This window comes from Pangasianodon hypophthalmus, chromosome 29, assembly GCF_027358585.1.
Source record: "Pangasianodon hypophthalmus isolate fPanHyp1 chromosome 29, fPanHyp1.pri, whole genome shotgun sequence".
Classification (NCBI taxonomy): domain Eukaryota; kingdom Metazoa; phylum Chordata; class Actinopteri; order Siluriformes; family Pangasiidae; genus Pangasianodon; species Pangasianodon hypophthalmus.
In genome coordinates, this window is record NC_069738.1 from 6,437,397 (window position 1) to 6,456,377 (window position 18,981).

The following is an 18,981-nucleotide window of genomic DNA, read 5'->3' on the forward strand; positions in this document are numbered from 1 at the left end:
ATTACAGCTTTTGTGGTAGGAGGAAAAAGAGAGGAAGAAGAATCCTGTGAACTTGTGATAAGATTTTGTGTGTGTGTGTGTGTGTGTGTGTGTGTGTGTGTGTATGTGTGTGTGTGTGTGTATTTTGTAATTCCTCCAAACGTGGACGCTCAGTAGCAGTAGCATGTTCACAAAGTTCATGCAGAAGGTTCAGTCAATTTCGGAGTTCATGTTGTATCAAGGTCATGCTGATCTTTAAAGAACCTTCTGAGCACACTAATCCACACTTACATTACACTGGAGTTAACAGCATGTGTGGTGTAGAGCATTTAATAAAATCCCAGACACACACACACACACACACCCATACATACTACACTCTTATCTAATGGCTTAGCTTTAGAGCTCCCATAGGGGGCCATGATATTGAACCTCCATTACTTTAAGTGGAACTCTCTCTCTCTCTTTCTCTCTCTTTGTCTATCCTAAATGGTTAATAAATCTCCTGCTGGCCTCTGATCTGATTTCAGATCAATGGACATCCAGATGGAAACTTTTCCAAAAATGTTCTTTTGACTGAAAAAGCACAAATGTGTCACTGAAAAGCCCTAAAACAATACAATCATGTGCGCTGATTTCAAATGCAGTGTCAAAAGTCAGTACCAGCATTAAGTAGAAATGCTGGATGTTTTGTCCTTGTTTCAGGACAGACCAATAATGTTACCAATAATGTCACGAATCCTCCAAACAACTATATATATATATATATATATATATATATATATATATATATATATATATATATGTATATATATATATATATATATATATATATGCAATATACTAAATACCTTGAAAAAAGGTCAAATGAACAATGTCCTGATGGGAAACATTTGCTCGGTCATGACTTAGAAAGAATTATGTATAAAATGATGTATAATCTATAGTGTTGAAAATTTTCTTTACCACACACTTGTACATTTATGCACATTACAGATCAAAACTCTGTTCAGTATTATCAGTGGCATTCTGTATATCATTTGGAAGTGTTACCAGCTGTGAACTCTATTTTTCAGTTTTGCTATAAAGGACAGTGTTTGTGTTGTGTAATTAAGTGCATTAATACTGAGACTCTGGCAGCTGCTGCTAGTTGCACAGTTATATCTGCATTAGATTCTCTCAATAAATCGATTTCGTATGTTCATTTGTAAGCAATGCATTTGCTGTATTTAGGAGGCTTGCCTAAGAAAAATGCAGATTATTTACATTATTTAAATACTTGTTTCAGTGGGTAAAATACAGTACAAGCCTGTCACAAAACTCACCAAGTATTGATACTTAGCCATTCGATTAGCTTTCATTAAACAATGGCACGGTTAGCTGGCATTTTACGTCTGGTTTGATTCAATTAGAGATTTTGGCTGCCGTAGAACATTTTGAAACCGAAATTTTCTGTTGGATTGGAAGCTGATTTGGGAGTGTGTAGTATGAACTGCAGTAATTACCCCGTAACTCTAATCACAAGCCAATATTAGATTGTTGTCACTTACGACTGAGTTGATTATGTTGTTTTCAAATGTGTGCAGTGGATCTGGGCTGCTTTGGGGCTTTTTTGTAGGCCAAATGTGCAATTTGTGCAGAACGAGAATGCAGTGAGGGATTTTTGCAAAATTAAGACTGAGCAATTTACAGAAGCTGTAAATGTCAAGCCTTTAGAAATACAGCCACTTGTGTTATCTCTTGATTCGCACACTTCCGGCTGATAAACCTTCCTGGCCTGCATCTCCTCACAGATGCTCCTGATCAGGGTCTGCGAGGTCTCCATGGTGTCATATGTGGACCTTTGTGCCTCCCCTGGGTGCCAACATGAGCTTTTGGCTCAGCGCTCCAACATGTGTTAGCTTTTAGCATTCAGTCCCTCAGTTTAGAAGCTCTCGCTGTGTGGACATTAGGGTTGACGTTTGAAAGTTGTCTCGAACAGTCAATTAAAAATATTATTAGCATAGCATTTTTTCCATTTCCCAGGAAAGAATGTAGAGAGCAGGAGGCCTTCTAAAATTTCTGAAAGCATGCCTGAGGCAAGGGCTGTCTGTCTTAATCAGTTAGGATTGTGATCTGTAAGCAGTGTTCCAGCTCTGTGTTCTTATGCAAGAGTTCAGATCCAAAACCAGAAATAATTTTTCCTGATCAAAAAGCTCTTGCTTTTCCGTCCTCTTTGGATGAAAGAGGGTATATCATGTTATACCTCAGTGCTGTTGAATTCTTCATTGTGATTGATCAGAAGGTGTTGATTAATTATCTGTAACAACAGCTCTTATGCACCACATAACTGAAGGCTGGAAGGAGTCTCCAGTGTCTTTGTAAATGTCAGAGGTAAAGCTATAACTTATATATTTTCTATCTTATGTCTTATATGTACTTAGGGGATATATAGTATAATTTATGGTGTTTCATTAGCTGACGTAGCTAGATTTCCAGAATAAGACTCCTTTTTTCTCTGTCGGCGTCTAATTACCCAGAAACTAAACTGTATCCCCGAATTCATGCTGAAGCAATTTACCACCAAAACAGCGCAATCATCTGCGCAATCACTTTTGCATCATTGTCACTTTCCCATTCACACAATTCATATGCACTTCATTTAAAAACAAGATGCTTCAGTACTCCATTATTCCAGAAGTCAGTACTGTTCTTCTTGGCCATGTGAGCGCTACAGAGCCCTGTGTTCCAGTGCATTGGAAATGAAATGAACCGAAAATCACATCCAGTGCACTTGAGCACAGAGTCAAACAGGAAAAAACTGCAGTACCTCATTCTCGCTCATGTAGATTAATAAAGAAGACCCAAATTTAGAAGAATTTGTGATAATGACTCAAAAAATACTTTTCAATTCAGTAATGAGAAAGAGATTATATAATGCAAAGATTCAGTGTGGGTCTACATGGACATGTCAGTGCCACAAAACCCCAGTAGGCTATTCCATAGATAGAAGAGATTAATTTGAAATGAAGAATTTTTAAACAGCTATTTCTGGTTAACAGCCAACGCAAATCTCCAATTCCCTACGGAATCTCCAGGCCTTTTTGTACCATCATTTTTATCAGAGAACCCATTTTTCTCTCTCGCTCTGTCTCTCTCTGGTCTATTGGAGTCAGAGGGATCAGGTTTCACACAGTGCTACGACTTCTCAGATGTCTTCATAACCCAATCCTGCTTGCTGCATGTTCTAACCGTTGACCCCCTGCACCCTCTCCGACTCGGTGTGTGTGCAATGAGGACATCCTGTAGCCGTGACATGTTTTCCTAAACCCATGTTCCCCACCCTGTCCTCACTCCCTCACTCAGATTTCACTCGGGAGAGGGAATCTGAGCACGGCCCTGGAGTCAAGCGTCACTCGCCCTCCCTGTCTCTCTGCGCTTATTAGATTAGTTGCCAGCTGAGGCCAACATGCAGCACTTCCTGTGACAGACGCTCCCTTCCTGTGAGGAGACCTTTGGCACAGAATTGGGCCTCTCTTTATTTCCCTCAGTGCCTAATTGTTTTCAGTTGTGTATGAATATGAAATGGTACTTGCCAACATTCGGTCCTTGACGTTTAATTCATGAGCAATTCCTAAAGTGCTTCTGGTACTAAGGGTACAACTTTGTTTGTAATTTTCCACATTCTTTCAAGCTCGCCTTTGTCCTTAGTCCCTGCTTTCTTTGGATGTCATTGTCACTTCTGATTGCCAAACATTTGACAAATGCTGTTTTACTTCTTCTTGCCATATCTGGTTTGTTTTTCTATCATTTGTTTATCTGTCTCTATCCGGACAACACATGAGATCTTAGCTGTGTTCTGTTCAACTCTTCAGAAGTATCTAACCCAAACATCCTTGCAGATGTTCATGTATACGATCCCTGTCACCTAGTCTTGCTTCTCAGTGAATGTTGGTCCTGCTTGCATCTTGAACCCTTGTACTAAGTGCAGCTTTGTCTCTGGGTCATTTGTCTACGTTCTGCACTGTAACAGAGACATTATTCCGACTGAATTCTGCACTTTGAAAGTTATTTTCCATTTATACTTCAGTGTTGTTGAATTCTCAGATCTGACTGGTCAGAAGGTGTTGATTAATTTTCTACAACAGCAGCCCTGAAAGTAGTTCTCACTATAATTCAAATCACAGGTTGCTGCATTATTGTTTCTACAGTAACACCTCATTCACAGGGACTTGTATAGCGCACTCTCCAAATAATCTAAGCCTAATAATAAATGGAATTTAAAAAACCTTGGTGTTATTCAACAAAGAAAAATGTATAATCATAATATTGATATGGTGAAGTTTTCTGTACGGACAAGAATGTTTATTTAACATTTATTGAAGGAGTCTCCAGTTTCAGTGCTTTGGCAGTTTATATAGTAGCTGCAATATCAATATGTCATAACAGGAACTAGCTTGTTTCATGGATGTTCACAACCATAAATGTTTACAAAATACATAGCATGTCATTCTTTAATTTTAAAAAAACAGTATAGCTGGCAAATTGCTGTGGTGTAAGAGGAATAAAAACACTAAGCTCTCAAGTGTTTAATTCCTTACTTGATCTGTAAACACCTTTATGAGACAACACAGAAGAAAATATCGAATTATATTCAAGCAGTATCACACGAGCACTCGTACAGTTATACTGAATATTGGCACGGCTGTGATTTGGCCGTAGGCACAAGCCCTGCAGGGAGAGTACTGTAGCTAATCACAACCGTGCTGATATTCAGTACAACCACACGATTGTGAGTGCAATATTGCTTTTATACAACAGTTCTATAAACGAGAAATTAATATTGAGTAAGTGACATTTCAGACACAGTATGGTAGAGTAAATGTAAATGTACAGTAAATGTTTTGTTTATTTTTGCTAGCAGAAATAGATCCTGAAGAAGCCACACTCATTTTTATAGCATGTCGGCTAGCTGGCTAGCTAGCTCACATTGATTTGTAGACTCCTGTTAAAGGTATTTCCGGTGAAATTGGCTTCCCTTCTTCCTTTTCATCTTCATCTGACGTGTTTTCATATTTTAAGTCAAAAGTTATATTACTGAAAATTATAATTTTCCATGTCTGCTGATGATGTCACTGTAGTAACCGTTTTGTATGTATTTTTGATAGACTTCAAAGCTTCAAAGCACTACTGTAAGTCGCTCTGGATAAGGGCGTCTGCCAAATGCCATAAATGTAAATGTAAATGTAAATGTGAAATACCCCAGTGCAGTTATAGGATTATAATATTAGCATATAATATTATATTATATTAGCACTCTAAGAACGCTGCTCGACCAATCAAATTAGTGGACGAGAACTAACTTTTGCATAATAAATAATATTCTTGCATATTAACGATTTTTACAAAACACACATGTACTGTACATGTGATTCAAATATCTATTTGGAAACAAGGTACTATATTGTAATGGCGATGTGGAAAAAGTGTTATCATTTTTTTTTTTATTGCATTTGTGTTCTGCAAAAAAAGTACTTTGTGGGTTGACATAATGCACACTGACACTCATCCAGTTCTGGTGGAATTTCGAGCAGACGCTCGCACCAGAGCTGTTCTACGGCTAGAAATTCTTGGCAACACCAAAGACAATTCTTTGTGAACAGCTTCCAAATGCCTGACTGACTCACCAGAGAGGAAACAAGGATGTAGAAAAGTGTCGACTGACTCGTTTCTATCCAGCATGGTTCAAAAACAGTGACTGCTGTTACAGGATGTTAATAAGTGTTTAATGACAAGTAATATCCTTTATTTTTCCATTATACTTTCAGCTAACTACTGGACACAAGTTAGTTAGATATTGGCTATCAAACTGGATGCTAGCTAGTGAGTCGGATACTAGCTATCAAACTGGAGGCTAGCCGCAGATACTCTCAAAAACAGCAGAAAAATATAACAGCAGGTCCAAGAAACATAATCGGAGAAATAGTTAAGTAGAATAATAGATTAAACCGTGATGCAGTGCAGACCACCAGTGTGGTTTCTTAGGAAAATGTTAATATTAGCTTTACCACTATAACACTAACATTACCGTTATCAACTGAACTAGCAACTGATCTCAGCTCCCTTTCTTAGAAAATGCATTTCTGTATTTTCAGAATGGTATTTTATGTCTTCATTTTATCGGTTGCAGTATTTTTTAGTTTATTTTGATAGATTTACCTCTGAGGTACTATGTATTTTGTACTCGATCATTTTAACTTTCTAAATATTTTTTGCCATCAAACACTCTGTCTCATTCATTATCCATTCTGAAGAGGCAGACTGAACTTATGTATCCCTTACACCCCTAATCAGCAGTAAATACAGTCCATTCAGCAGCGGGCGTGATGTCCTTATCGAACTGAAAGCACACACCGGATCCTCTGGGTCCTGCACCATAGATCAGGCTGAGACAGCTCAGAGACACGAGCAAACACACAGAGCTGTCTCGCTCATCAATGATTCGGCTTCATTCGAACAGTCTACTCCAAAAAAGAAAATGCTATTAATAGTGCTGTGAAACTAAAAAATTACATTTACAGCAATAACAATACGTCTTTTAATTATATATCACCCATCAACAGCTTCAGTGATATTATTAAAAAGCTCAAAATACTTCACATGGGATTAAAAGAACATTAAAGTAAAATTCTGATCAATTAAAAACATTAACTGAAAGAAAAATGATCAAAATGCAAAGGTACTTATAAAAAGCAACATAAAAAATAAATCATAAAAATAACACCGAACACTGGGTCAGTACCAGAGAAGGAGGCATGGCCCCTGGGTTAGTACCAGTGAGGGAGGCGTGGTCTCTGTGTCACTAGTAGTGAGGGGGGCGTGGCCTCTGTGTCAGTACCAGTGAGGGGGGTGTGTCCTCTGTGTCAGTACTAATGAAGGAGGTGTGGCCTTTGTATGTGTCAGTCCCAGTAAAGGAGGTGTGGCCTCTGTGTCAGTCCCTGTGCCTGTCAGTCTGAGCAAAGTGGGCGTGGCTTGTTTGATTGTTGGTCACATATCAAGACGTCCATTGTATTGACTTGAAACGAGAGGTGCACTCCCCAACTTATAATGTAAGATGTTATTTAAAGCTTCTGTGTACGGTTTTGGAACTTTGCTCTCTCGAGGGGGAAGAATGCTATTGTCAGCTACTCGTGGAACAAATTTTCGTAGCACGTTGTGCTGTATTGTTCTCTGATTATTATAATGACTGAGTGCCAAGTTAATACACATTCAGAGAGAATCGTCCAAAGCTTTATATAGCACAATAAATAGTATCCATAAATGGTACATTGATGACATCATTGGTGTTATTATTAAAGTAGCATGCAAGTATCCATTCTAACCGTTGCTTTCTCAGTATTATAGAAGCATTATGGAAAATTGTTTTAAAAATGATCATGCACTTTAATGTGACTGTCACAGTTACTGAGTAGCAGATGAAAGAGCAAAACCTTTTGATTGCTTGGCTATAATCTCACAGTGTTTCTCTGTGTACATGGCTCTGCAGAGCAACCGAAACATTTTAGACAAAACTATCACATCTGCTCGCTTCTGATAATGTGTTTTATTACACAATACATTTACAGCAACCTAATATGTATTCTTCATGCTTTTTTATTATTTAATCTGTGTATTTTGTTCTTCAGCCTGACAAAAAAACTTTAAGCACGAGCTGGATAGTATTGGCATGCTAGCTAAAACAGAGTAATGAAGCTACAGCACAAGATGGGCAAATGCCTCAGATGACTCACTCTTGAGTTAGAAATACAAAAATACCGAGAAACATGCAGGCAATTCCCATTTACTGCAAAATATTCTATCTTAAAGTAAAAATATCTTGAATAGAGGAAAAATTATCTAATATTTTTTTATTATGAGATTATTGTATCATAAATATAAGACCAATGAGCCTGTTTCTAGACATATTTACTAATGTTATGCTTGAAATTTTCAGATCGTTTTGCTTCTTTCTAGAAATAAATGCTTGAAATAAGACAAAATTTCAAGGGAAAAAATATCTAGAAATAGGCTTAATGTTGTTATAATTGTTTAAAAATCTAATAAATAATAATAAATAATAGAATAAAGAGAAATATTAGTTGAATTTGCCTAAATTCAAGATATTTTTACTTGCTAAGATATTTTTGCAGTGTTTAGTCACTAGCCACTAGCCATCATGAGTTCCCTAGCTAAACAGCTTTATAACACAAGGATAAATTGGCTAATGATCGTTTTCTAGCTTCTCATCATATTATAGAACAAACAAATTTCTTACCTGTTTAGCAAGAAAAATGCTAAAACTCCTGAATCCTCTTTCCCCATCCTTGTTTGTTTTGTTTACACTCTCACACTCTTACTTTTTCTCTTCTCTCATTGGCTGCTGGCTCCTGCCTGTCACCTTGTAGCTGGACTTCTTTTGGGCCTAAAGTTTATGTTTGAAGTATCTGAGCCGGTATATGTTGTATGAGTAGAAATTTCCCACCAGATGTGACCCGATAGCCCAGACAACACTGAGTGTGAATTTGTGCTACAGGATTGTCAGTGCGTTTCACAGCAACTCAAGAACATCCTATTATAGAGTGAATCAATAATCATATGTTTTTCATTTTCAGTAAAATATGATGCACACTGTAGCTTTGATTAAAGTGAAGTAGAAGTGTGACCTTTTTTAAATTATGTAAAATGCGTGCCAGGCGTAATTAAAATGAGAGCTGACAGTAAAATGTTTTGAGCTGCATCACACTGAGACAGCTCAGGGACATGAGCCAATACACTGAGAAGGCCTTTCAGAGACAAAATTGCTAACCCTCATGGGGCCTTGTAACAGGGAGTGTAATTCTGAAGCATTTGCATTGCATTAATTGAAGTTATAATCAAATGAATCTATCACACAACGTCAGATTGTTTATTGAAAGGCAGCAGCTAGTTATGATAATTCCTGTATGTTTATAGGAAACCTTTTGAAAGGAAACCACTGTTGTCTTTTCAGATTAAACTTTGTCTTCCTGTTTCAAATGAGCCAGCCCACTGTAAACAGCTACCCTTAGTAGTGTATTGGAAAATCTGATGGTAAAGTTGAGATCTCCCATTTTAGCTCTTGTATTGTAGAAACCCCGCAGATCTGGCTGTCATTAAGAGTGCTATTAAAATGTAATCGTTAAATGGAGGATTATTGACAGAGCAGGTACAATCAGAGTTCAATATTATTGATCAAGCACAGAAGTGGCGAATTTTTTACAAAGCTGCACTCAGACACTGTGTTATTAATCTGAATATTTATAAAGAGAAGCTTCTGAAGATCCACAACACCTGTTTTTGCTTTTTAGTGCTTTTTAGAGTGAGATCAGTAGAGTGCTTTAGTATTAAAAGACAGCAGGATGCAGGTGCATTTAAATAAAGTCTCTTTATTAAAGCTTATCCAAAAATGTAGTCAGAGTGTAGAGATGGAGCTGAAGGCAAATCCATAATCACTATTTGGGTAATGGTCCAGAAAACAGCTACAGCATGACAAGGAACAGGGAATGCAAAGAAGCAGAGGAACGAGAAACTGAGAGACTACGAGACAATGAACTTGGGAAATTAGGTGATTCCCAATTTAGGCAATATTTGTTAGCACTTCCTATGCATTTATAATGTGTTATACAGCGTACTTCATAAAGCCAGGCATAAATAATAATACAATGTGTCCCAAAAGTCTCCATACATAGGGGAAATGTAACACAAAATGTAACTTTATTTACATGATTGCCATTTCGAGACGTCTCTCCCGCCACTCATGATGAAGCCGTGTAAACACATCTGGTGTTATGCGTGTAATTGCATGTCCATTGCAACCTTGCAACAGCTTCCCGATCCAGCCATGAGAATGATTTCAATGCGTTCTTCCTTTGTCAAAGGCATTCTTTAAAAGCATTCTTGAGTATGTGACCATAATGTCAGGATATGCAACATAATTTTAAAATCTGTTTGTAAGCACATAGTACATGCTAATAAAGTAATGCTCTGTAGAGCTGTATCCTAAGTTATAATCCATTATAGCATACAATACTGGTTTATCAAGTTATACTCCACTGAATTAAGGAGGAAACCACTTGAGGGTATGCTGTTATAGGAAAATAATCATTGATAAGGTGGTGTGTGGTGGCCTGGCATGAAGCGGAGTCACTGTTACCACCCTAAAGTGGATTATTTTCCAATAACCACATATCCCAAGGCATGCTGACCTGCAATGGATGGCATGCCACCCAGGGTGTGTTTCCACCTCACACTCATTGTTCCTGGGATACACTCCAGATCCACCCTGACCAGGATAATGCTAAAGATGAACGAATGAATGATCTTTAACAGAGGTTGTTGGAACAAGGGCTCGCTCTGTCCTTTCCAAATGTCAATCTGATAATGCAGTACCTCCAGCTTGTGTGATGCATGTATGTGTTTTGTATGTATTCTGTGTTGGTTATAATGTTAGCACTTGGACGTACGTGGGTTCTGTGTTATAGCAAATCACTTGTTCCTCGCAAAGATTCACCGCATATGGCTGTCTCCCAATAGAGAATCTATTCTGTATTAATTAATTAATTCAGCAGGCCCAACATTGGCACACTGACAGTCCTGAGATCTGAAATCACCAGCACAATGAACTGGATGTAACAACATTAAACTTATTTTCTATTGAAATATTCAATAATGCACATATTTAATCGGAGTGATCGCTGTTTGTCACTGGGGATCGTAGCATCATGCATTAATCAACATTACCCACATGAATACATTACTTAAGATTGCACAGGAAGTTGTATATTTGCTATTTTAATACATTCAGAAAAAAGAAATTCTTAACACAAAATGACAACTCGGAAGTGTATAAAGGCGAAGATTTCAGATCTGCATTTATGTTCATATCCCTGGTGAGCTGGGCTAGGGCTGAGAGTACTGACTCGCACCCATTCCCACACCCCAGCAAGCTCCTTCTGTCCTTCCCATGCCTGGCTCATTACCCACAATGCCCCTTTGGTGACATTCCGATGTTGCTGTTTCCCAGTGCTGTGATTTTACAGGCTTTTTATATATATTTGTTTTATATTTTATATATATATATACAGGCTTTATGTAAGTTTGATGTTTTTAGAGAGTAAAGATGTTCCTGCTGTCATCTTCCTTTTATTAGTCCTGGTATTAAATGCCTACATAGTTCAATTATGTAACCTCTTAAGTTATGTTTTTCAGTGTCTACGTTTCTTGCTTTAGTTGGTCGTCAATCTTGAGTGTAATAATGCTTCAGTATTAGCAGTATAAGGTCATTAGGTACATTCATAAATAATACATTCTGCTACAGAGGTCTGTGGTTGAGTTCAGCTTATTGTATCTTACATTATTGTATCTTACTGTTCAATTTCTTTATTTTTTTCAAAATCCACTGAATTGCAAGTTCTTTAGTTATTAGGTCAGTGTATATATAATAAAACAGTGATTCAGTGTATTTGAAAATTCTGTATATACTGTATATAATATGTATACACCATACATATTAATATAACTGCATGGCACCTAAAAATTTTAGTTTTAATACTTAGAAATCAGTGAATCACAGACAGAATCTTTACAGCAAATAAAGCGATGATGAATGAAATGAGTCGCCTGGTACAAAACTTTGCGTTTTTGAAACAACATTTTGAGGGTCAAACATCATCCTAATGCATGGATTCATAATCATTTTTAGCCAGTGACACCATTTTAAGGGCCCAAAAGTCTGATTGATAAGTATATTTCATACTTAAAAATTAAAATTGCTCTGTATTTTATAATTCTCTTGCCAGTTCCCACCCACTAGCCAACACTAACTAACTTCCCTATCAGACAACAGCTACCAACCAGAGAGAGAGCTCACAAATGCCCACAATTGGCTAGTGTCGCTGTGATTGCCAGGAGAGAGAGAGAGAGTATGCCATTACTCTCACCCAGAAAGCATGGCCAATTGTTCCCTTGGCTCTCAGCCACAGACCCCAGCAATTAACAGCATTGCCTGTAGCTGAGTGGTAGCTCAGTGGTTAAGCTGTTGAATGACAGCTTGGGAGTTTGTGGGTTCAAATTCCACTACTGCCAAGTTGACACTGCTGGGCCCTTGAGCAAGGCCCTCAATGGCTCAGTTGTATAAATTTAAGTCTCTCTGGATAAGGGTGGCTGTAAATGTAATTTACATTTATTCCATCTTGAACATCTTTACCCTAGTGCATATTTAATTACTAGTCAGTTCTGATACACAAGCAAATACATATCGGCTTTTTATATGCATGTTTAGCGGTCGTTCAAGTGCTTGTTGAAAAAGTTCATTTTCAGTCTTCTTTTAAAGATGAAGATAGCTGCAGATAGGGAAATTTCGTACTGGGGATGTTGCACACAAGTCAAGCGCATGCAGTTTAGTGCACCACAAGGTATAATGTGAAAAAAACAGGGGAGCAGTGCAAAAAAGCATGAATTTTCCATTTTCGGCTTTGTAGCCAAGCATCAGGGGTTTAACACCAATGTGGATAGCAATAGTGGAGGAAACGTAGCTGTGGAGTGATGCTCGAACTCAGAAGGATTGAAGACAAGTCAGGCAGGCGGACTTTATTGCCGAACGTGGTATAATGTGGAAAAAGCGTAATGGAAGAGGAAGGCAGCAATGCAACACGGTCAATTTAATGTCAACGACTATCAACATAAAGCTACCTCTCAGGGCAGGTATGCCAAGAATAGCTCATGTCAGAATGAATGAGTCACATCAGGTTTATTCAGTAGATCAGGTTCGTTGCAGTGGTTAGTTTTATTACATGTGAGCTACTGTGTGTGTGTGTGTGTGTGTGTGTGTGTGTGTGTGTGTGGCATGCAGTCTGACTGATATCATTAGGAACATACAGGGTTGTGTGCTGAGCATGCCGTCTCCATAGGTACAGTGTGGATTATTTAAAAGCACTGAACAGGAAATGCTTGACACAGACAGGCACACAAGAAGAGGTGATAATATTCTAGTGATAATATACAGGGCATGTTGTATCACATACCATACTTTCACCACAATAAGCAATCTTTTATGGCATAATTAGTACATTAAAATAAATGTAATAAGCCTTTTTATACCACAGCACTGTTGATTTCTTTATTCTGATTGGTCAGTAGTTCCAGCTGAAAGCAAATCACAGGTTTATATTAATTCACTCGTTCTAATACGTCGTTGTTTCTATACAGCAGCAGCTCATTCCCCAGGGACTTGAATGGCAGACATTCCATATAAACAGATTTTTAAAATGTGTTGATATGCACATAAGGTTTTCTGTACGGTGACATTTAGTTAGCATTTCTGGAAGGAGTTTCCAGTCTCAGCACTGTCTAAAAGTCAGAAAGAAAGTTGTAAGTTTTCCGACACTTGGTAGTTCTTGGCATGACAAGCCAGATTTTTTTTCTTTTATTAACTTCAAGAGATAGAAAAAAAGAGGCTGGTGAAGGAATGAAGGCTTACAGCTACTATAACATAAGTAATAACAGGAACTGACTCGTTTTATGGACACTCCGCAACATAACTATGTAAATAAATAACTGGCAAAGTGTAAGCAGAATAAAGCACTTCAGGACATGAGGATATTAAAATTAATAAACGTAATCAACTTCAGGTTGGCAAAAGTAACTCTACTTCACACAAGGCCGTATCACGCTAGCTCATTGTTAAAGATTTTGTTATAACAGCAAGTGTTAGTTGCTTATTGGTGTTTTTAGCAGATGATTGTAAACAAAAACACAGCAAGCAGAAATCAAATTTTTAACTAAATCAGAAGCAACATTCGTAGCTGACAGACATGTAACTGTGTGATATGCTAATGGATATGATAACACAGTATGAGCTATGCTAACAGAGCTACCTAGCCAAGTACAAATGTATAAAGTAAAAAAAGTAAAGTAATGCAATGTAGATATTTTTGCTCTAAACAAACAGAATTTATTGCGTGCATCTGGTACTCTAATGCAACGTATGGTCCAGAACATATGGTATGTCGGTTACATAAAATTGATAAATGTTCTGTCCTTGAAATCAGTTAGCAAATTTGGACCAGTTATCCTTCAGTGAACACTTAATGTGCATCTGGGGTCATTTCATTTAGAAATAGAGCTGAACTGAGGCCAGAAAAATAAAAGAAGGACTTGTCCAAATGATAACTCATCTCTGTGTTGCCTTGTGGTTATTTGGGACATTGGGTCATTTCCCTGAAGAGAGTATTTTACACACACACACACGCACACACACGCACGCACGCACGCACGCACACGCACGCACACACGCGCACACACACACACACACGCTAGGCATCAGGTTTCAGCACTGACACATCTGAACCTAGCTCATGGACATACAGATCAGTGTGTGCATTATTTGTGGCTGTGTGTGTTATGTGCAGTTCTGCGAATGTTTTTATGAAACAGTAAAAGTGCTGTGATTGTGTAAATGATTGATGGGGCAGTTTAGCTGTGAGTGTGTCAGTCTCACCCTCAGCTTTGCTCTTTTGAGAATTTGTGTAATATATATTTATATAACCAGATCATCGGCAGAGAGCAGCAGGCTGGTGAGAGGAGCTTCGCTGTTGTGCTTCCAGTCCAGTGCTAATTGGTGTCACTAGTGTGTTTTGAAAACTGTGGTTTCCATGGCTTTTAAAAAAAATCTGCTTTTTTCTCTGACATGAAATGCAGCTAGTTCTTGAACACGTGACTGTTTGTCTTTTTTTAATCAAACTGAGCTTCTCAAGATTTAACATTCATTTGCATTTCAAAGGAATTTTTAAAGCTGCCTGTTTGGAGCATTTGTAAAGCCGTCAGCTAATTTGTCTATTCTAGCTGTTTGTACTAGCAGAAAGAATCTGAATATTGAGTGGCTTTCAGAATTCTGGTTCAATGTGGGCCAAATAACTGTTCAAACATCTCTAATCAGTGATATGCCAGAGAAGAATAAGGGAGGCGTGGCCTCTTTGCTTCGATCCCAGTGAAAGAGGAATGACCTCTGTGCCTGTCAATCCCAGTAAAGAAGGTGTGGCTTTGCTGCCTGTCAGTCCAAGTATAGAAGGTGTGGCCGGTGTACCTGTCAGTACCAGTAAAAAAGAGGCGTGCCTTCAGCGCTTCAGTCCCAATAAAGGAGGTGTGGCCTTTGTGCCTCAATACCAGCAAAGGAAGTGTGATCTTCCACTTCTCAAAATTAAAATGAAACACAGTACTGAATCACAATATATCACACTGAATTGCAATGATATAGACATATCATAAATCATAATCAAATTATATTATATCATTAAATCATTTATACACACTCCTACTACCAATATGTTTCACTGCCTGGCCTTCAGCATATTTCTATTTACAGAAAAACGAGGAATATTGAGTGTTGGCAAAAGTAAGCAGCTCCATTGCCACCTGTTGCGACATTAAACTGGCGTCGTTCCCTCTGCAGTCTGTGTGTGTCGTATTATAAGCATATGGGCTCCATATGGAAGTGAAGAGGAAGTGTGTGTTTTGATGCTGGATGAAGCGCAAGACTTGTGTGCTTGTATTGCTTGTGCAGGAAGTCCAGAAGTTCATGAGTTCAAATCCCAGCACCGCCAAGTTGCCACTGCTGGGCCCTGGACCAAGGCCCTTAACCCTTAACTTGTATAAATGAGGTGAATGTAAGTCGCTCTGGATAAGGGCTTCTGCTAAATGCTGTAAATGTAAACATAAATGTAAATGTAATGCAGATAATTAGGCTTTCAGTGTTCATTTTTCACAGACATGTTGCTGTTTACATTTGTTTTGCATTTGTCCGTCTGCTATGTTGGTATATTGATCAGTGAGTGTCACAGTGATAATATATTTTCCTCGTTTCTAATAGGTGTCACAGGGCTGATGGAGATGGATAAGAATGGCAACCGAGAAATCGATTTTGCTCTCTGGGACATGAATGACACCGACTCCGGAGTTTATCAGGTAGCATTTAAAAACAGGAACTTTTCCTGGATATTGTCCTGAATATCATGATTTATTTTGTATGACCTGTGTTTTGTGTGTGCATGTTTGTTTATTGCAGATTGTGTCAGTGTATAACAGCAGTCTGAAGCAGATGATTCCTGAGCCGGGGATGAAGGTGCACTGGCTGAAAGGCGTTCCTCCTCCTGACATCCCAGTGTGTGGCTTTAAGAACGACAATCCTTCCTGTCTGGCCAGTAAGCAGCACTACAACCCCTCCTTTACTTCAAAATCCGCTCACCAGCTGCATGTACATTGAAATAAACTAATTTTGGTGTATTAGTCAGGGGAAATACATTCTGTCACTATATGTTGTATTCTAAATTAAGCCTAATTTTAGTTAGAGACCTCACATTCAATAATTCTAGACTTTTTTAAAAATTATTTTAACACCAAGGGTCTCTCTCTCTCTATTGAATTGTTAAATATTGTTTGTTAATTAGACAAATCTAATGGGGAATATAACATTTACACTTACACCCTTAAATAGAACTGTGCTGGAAAATGTTGGATGTAAATATTAGAAGAATAGAAGAACTAAAAGAAATCCACTCGAAATGTTACCCTCTGTATGTGGAATCATCTTTGCAGTGGAAAATGATTATTCGGTTTCATGGCACCATTGAAAACTTATTAAAGAATCATGAACCGAAAGTTTCTTTAGAGAACAAGAATGGTTTGTCCATGGCATTGGTGAGATATTTGCTTAACATGACAATAATAGAGTCTTAAATACTACCACAAAATGAGTTACAACCTAGAAATATGAGGCCACTTTACAAAGCCACGTATAAAGATTCATGATTTAAACACTAATTCCATTATCCCATATGACTAAGTGTCCATACACGCTATTATACCACAGTGTTCTTTCTCGGAAGTGTTTATTAATTTTCTTTAACAGCAGCTCGGCTGCAAGGTTTAATTTAATGTGTTTGTTATAATTCGTTATCATTTCTGTAGTAATAACTTACACAGGAACTTGTATGATGGACGCTCCACATAAATTAAGTAAAAACGTGTAATTGTTGAAATTTTTTCTAAAAGCAGATGTTTATTTAGCATTTTTGGAAGGAGTCTCCATTGTCAGTGCCGTGTAACAGTCAGATGTAACGTCTTCAGGACAGAGGACGTTGGGGTTTCTCTGTAACATGAGAATCTGCATTTTGTTTTTGTCTTACTAACTTTAAGAGACAGAAAAAAGAGAAATCTGCTGTAATGGAAGTGAAAACAGGAAGTAACTTGTTTCCACATCATTAAATGTAACTATAAACAGGTGAATAGTATGATGCATTGTTCTTTAATAAATAAAAAATTGCTAGTGTTGGCAAATTGTTGTGGTATAAGAGGAGTAAAACATTTCATGACATGCTGTTATAGGAAAATAAAAAAATTCTGGATTTTTTACGTACGTTTTATTTAAAAAAAAGACATACATATAGACATATCTGCATATTTTTTGTCTTTATTTCAGGAACGGTCACCATGCATCAGATGATCTCAATAGTAGTGTGCTTCATCTTCATCATCATCGTCACTGTCACAGTCTTCGTCTGCAGGTCAGTGAAACACTATATGCAGCTTGTGTTATTCTTTCTCCACTTTGACCCTCATTTATCCTCATTATCACTCCCTTGTCTCTCTCTCTGTGTTACTTTGTTCCTGTATTTGTCCATTTTTCCAACGCATTGTCATCCAAACCATTTAAACCTTTAGTCTTCTCTCTCGTGTCCCATAATTCTAAAAAAAAGTTCTTCCTCTTTTTTTACCTGCTTCCATTTCCATTTCCTTTTGTTGAATCCATATTGTTGAATCCCAGAGGTTATTTTCAGACTGAGGAACAAGATTGTGCAGGAGAAAACAGACTTGTCTTCAACATAGCATGCACCTTTATAGACGTAATACACTGGTACTTTATTTCCAACAGTCTAAATATAATGCTTCCTAATATAAAATATTAGATAAATAGGCACAAATAGGCTCCTAGCTCTGACCGTTACGTGACGTAAGTCGGCTGCCGAAAAGTGGCTTTTGAGACATTGGCGATATGGACGATATAAAAAAACATCTATCAATAGATATTTTTATATTGTCCTATGATATGTATCGCCATATCACATAGTGCTATCCAGGAGAAAGAAAAAAATACGAATTTGATCCAGTTCCATAACAAATACAGCCTGAAATATCACAGAATTGTTGTCGCGCAAAGAAATGTGAAGTGAAGTAATGTAAAGTAGGTCACATGATACAAACATTAACCACCTAAGTTACCATTACAGCAACACAATCTGCACACATTTGCACTGATATGTATGTCTGGTTGTTTTTCTTTTTTTTTCTCGAAAGAGTTTATTTGCATGAAATGTTCTTCCTGTAGGGTAATTAAGCAATATCACACGGGTAAGACTGTGATTATACTGAATATCAAGTACTGTAGGTGATCACAGCCGTGCTGATATTCACTATAACCACACTACTGTGAGTGCAATATTGCTTTTACACAACAGTTCTATAAACAAGAAATGAATGTAAAGTAACTGACATTTCAGACAAAATATGGCCAAATGTGTATATTTTCGCTCTTCTAGTGGAAATAAATCTTGAAGAAGCCACACTCACCTTTATAGCACATCAGATAGCTGGCTAGCTAGCTCACAATGATTTGTACATTCCCCTTAAAGGTGCTTCTCGTGCCCCTTCTTCCTTTTCATCTTCATCTGACAAGCTTTCATATTTTAAGTCAAAATGTATATTCTTGAAAAATGTAGCTTGAAGTATTGATACAAATATTCTAATGTTTAACATACTAATGTTACTGCATACTGAAGTATACAGAATTTTTTCCATAAACAGTAAATAGGCAGACTGACTGCTTCATTCCATTAACCTCAGACATGTGCATCATTACTGCACACACACGCACACACATTCAGAGATAATGGCACACCTTTAAAAGTGGTGGCA

At 37.6% G+C, this 18,981-nt stretch overlaps 1 protein-coding gene across 1 annotated transcript in view; it reads left to right on the forward strand.

Moving 5' to 3' along the window:
- npr1a (natriuretic peptide receptor 1a) overlaps window positions 1–18,981 on the forward strand; it is a 95,512-nt gene that overhangs the window by 59,371 nt on the left and 17,160 nt on the right. The window contains exons 6-8 of the mRNA XM_053231266.1: window positions 15,881–15,975; window positions 16,076–16,211; window positions 17,489–17,573. Of these exons, the coding sequence (XP_053087241.1) occupies window positions 15,881–15,975; window positions 16,076–16,211; window positions 17,489–17,573 (316 nt within the window). The remainder of the gene's footprint in view (window positions 1–15,880; window positions 15,976–16,075; window positions 16,212–17,488; window positions 17,574–18,981) is intronic.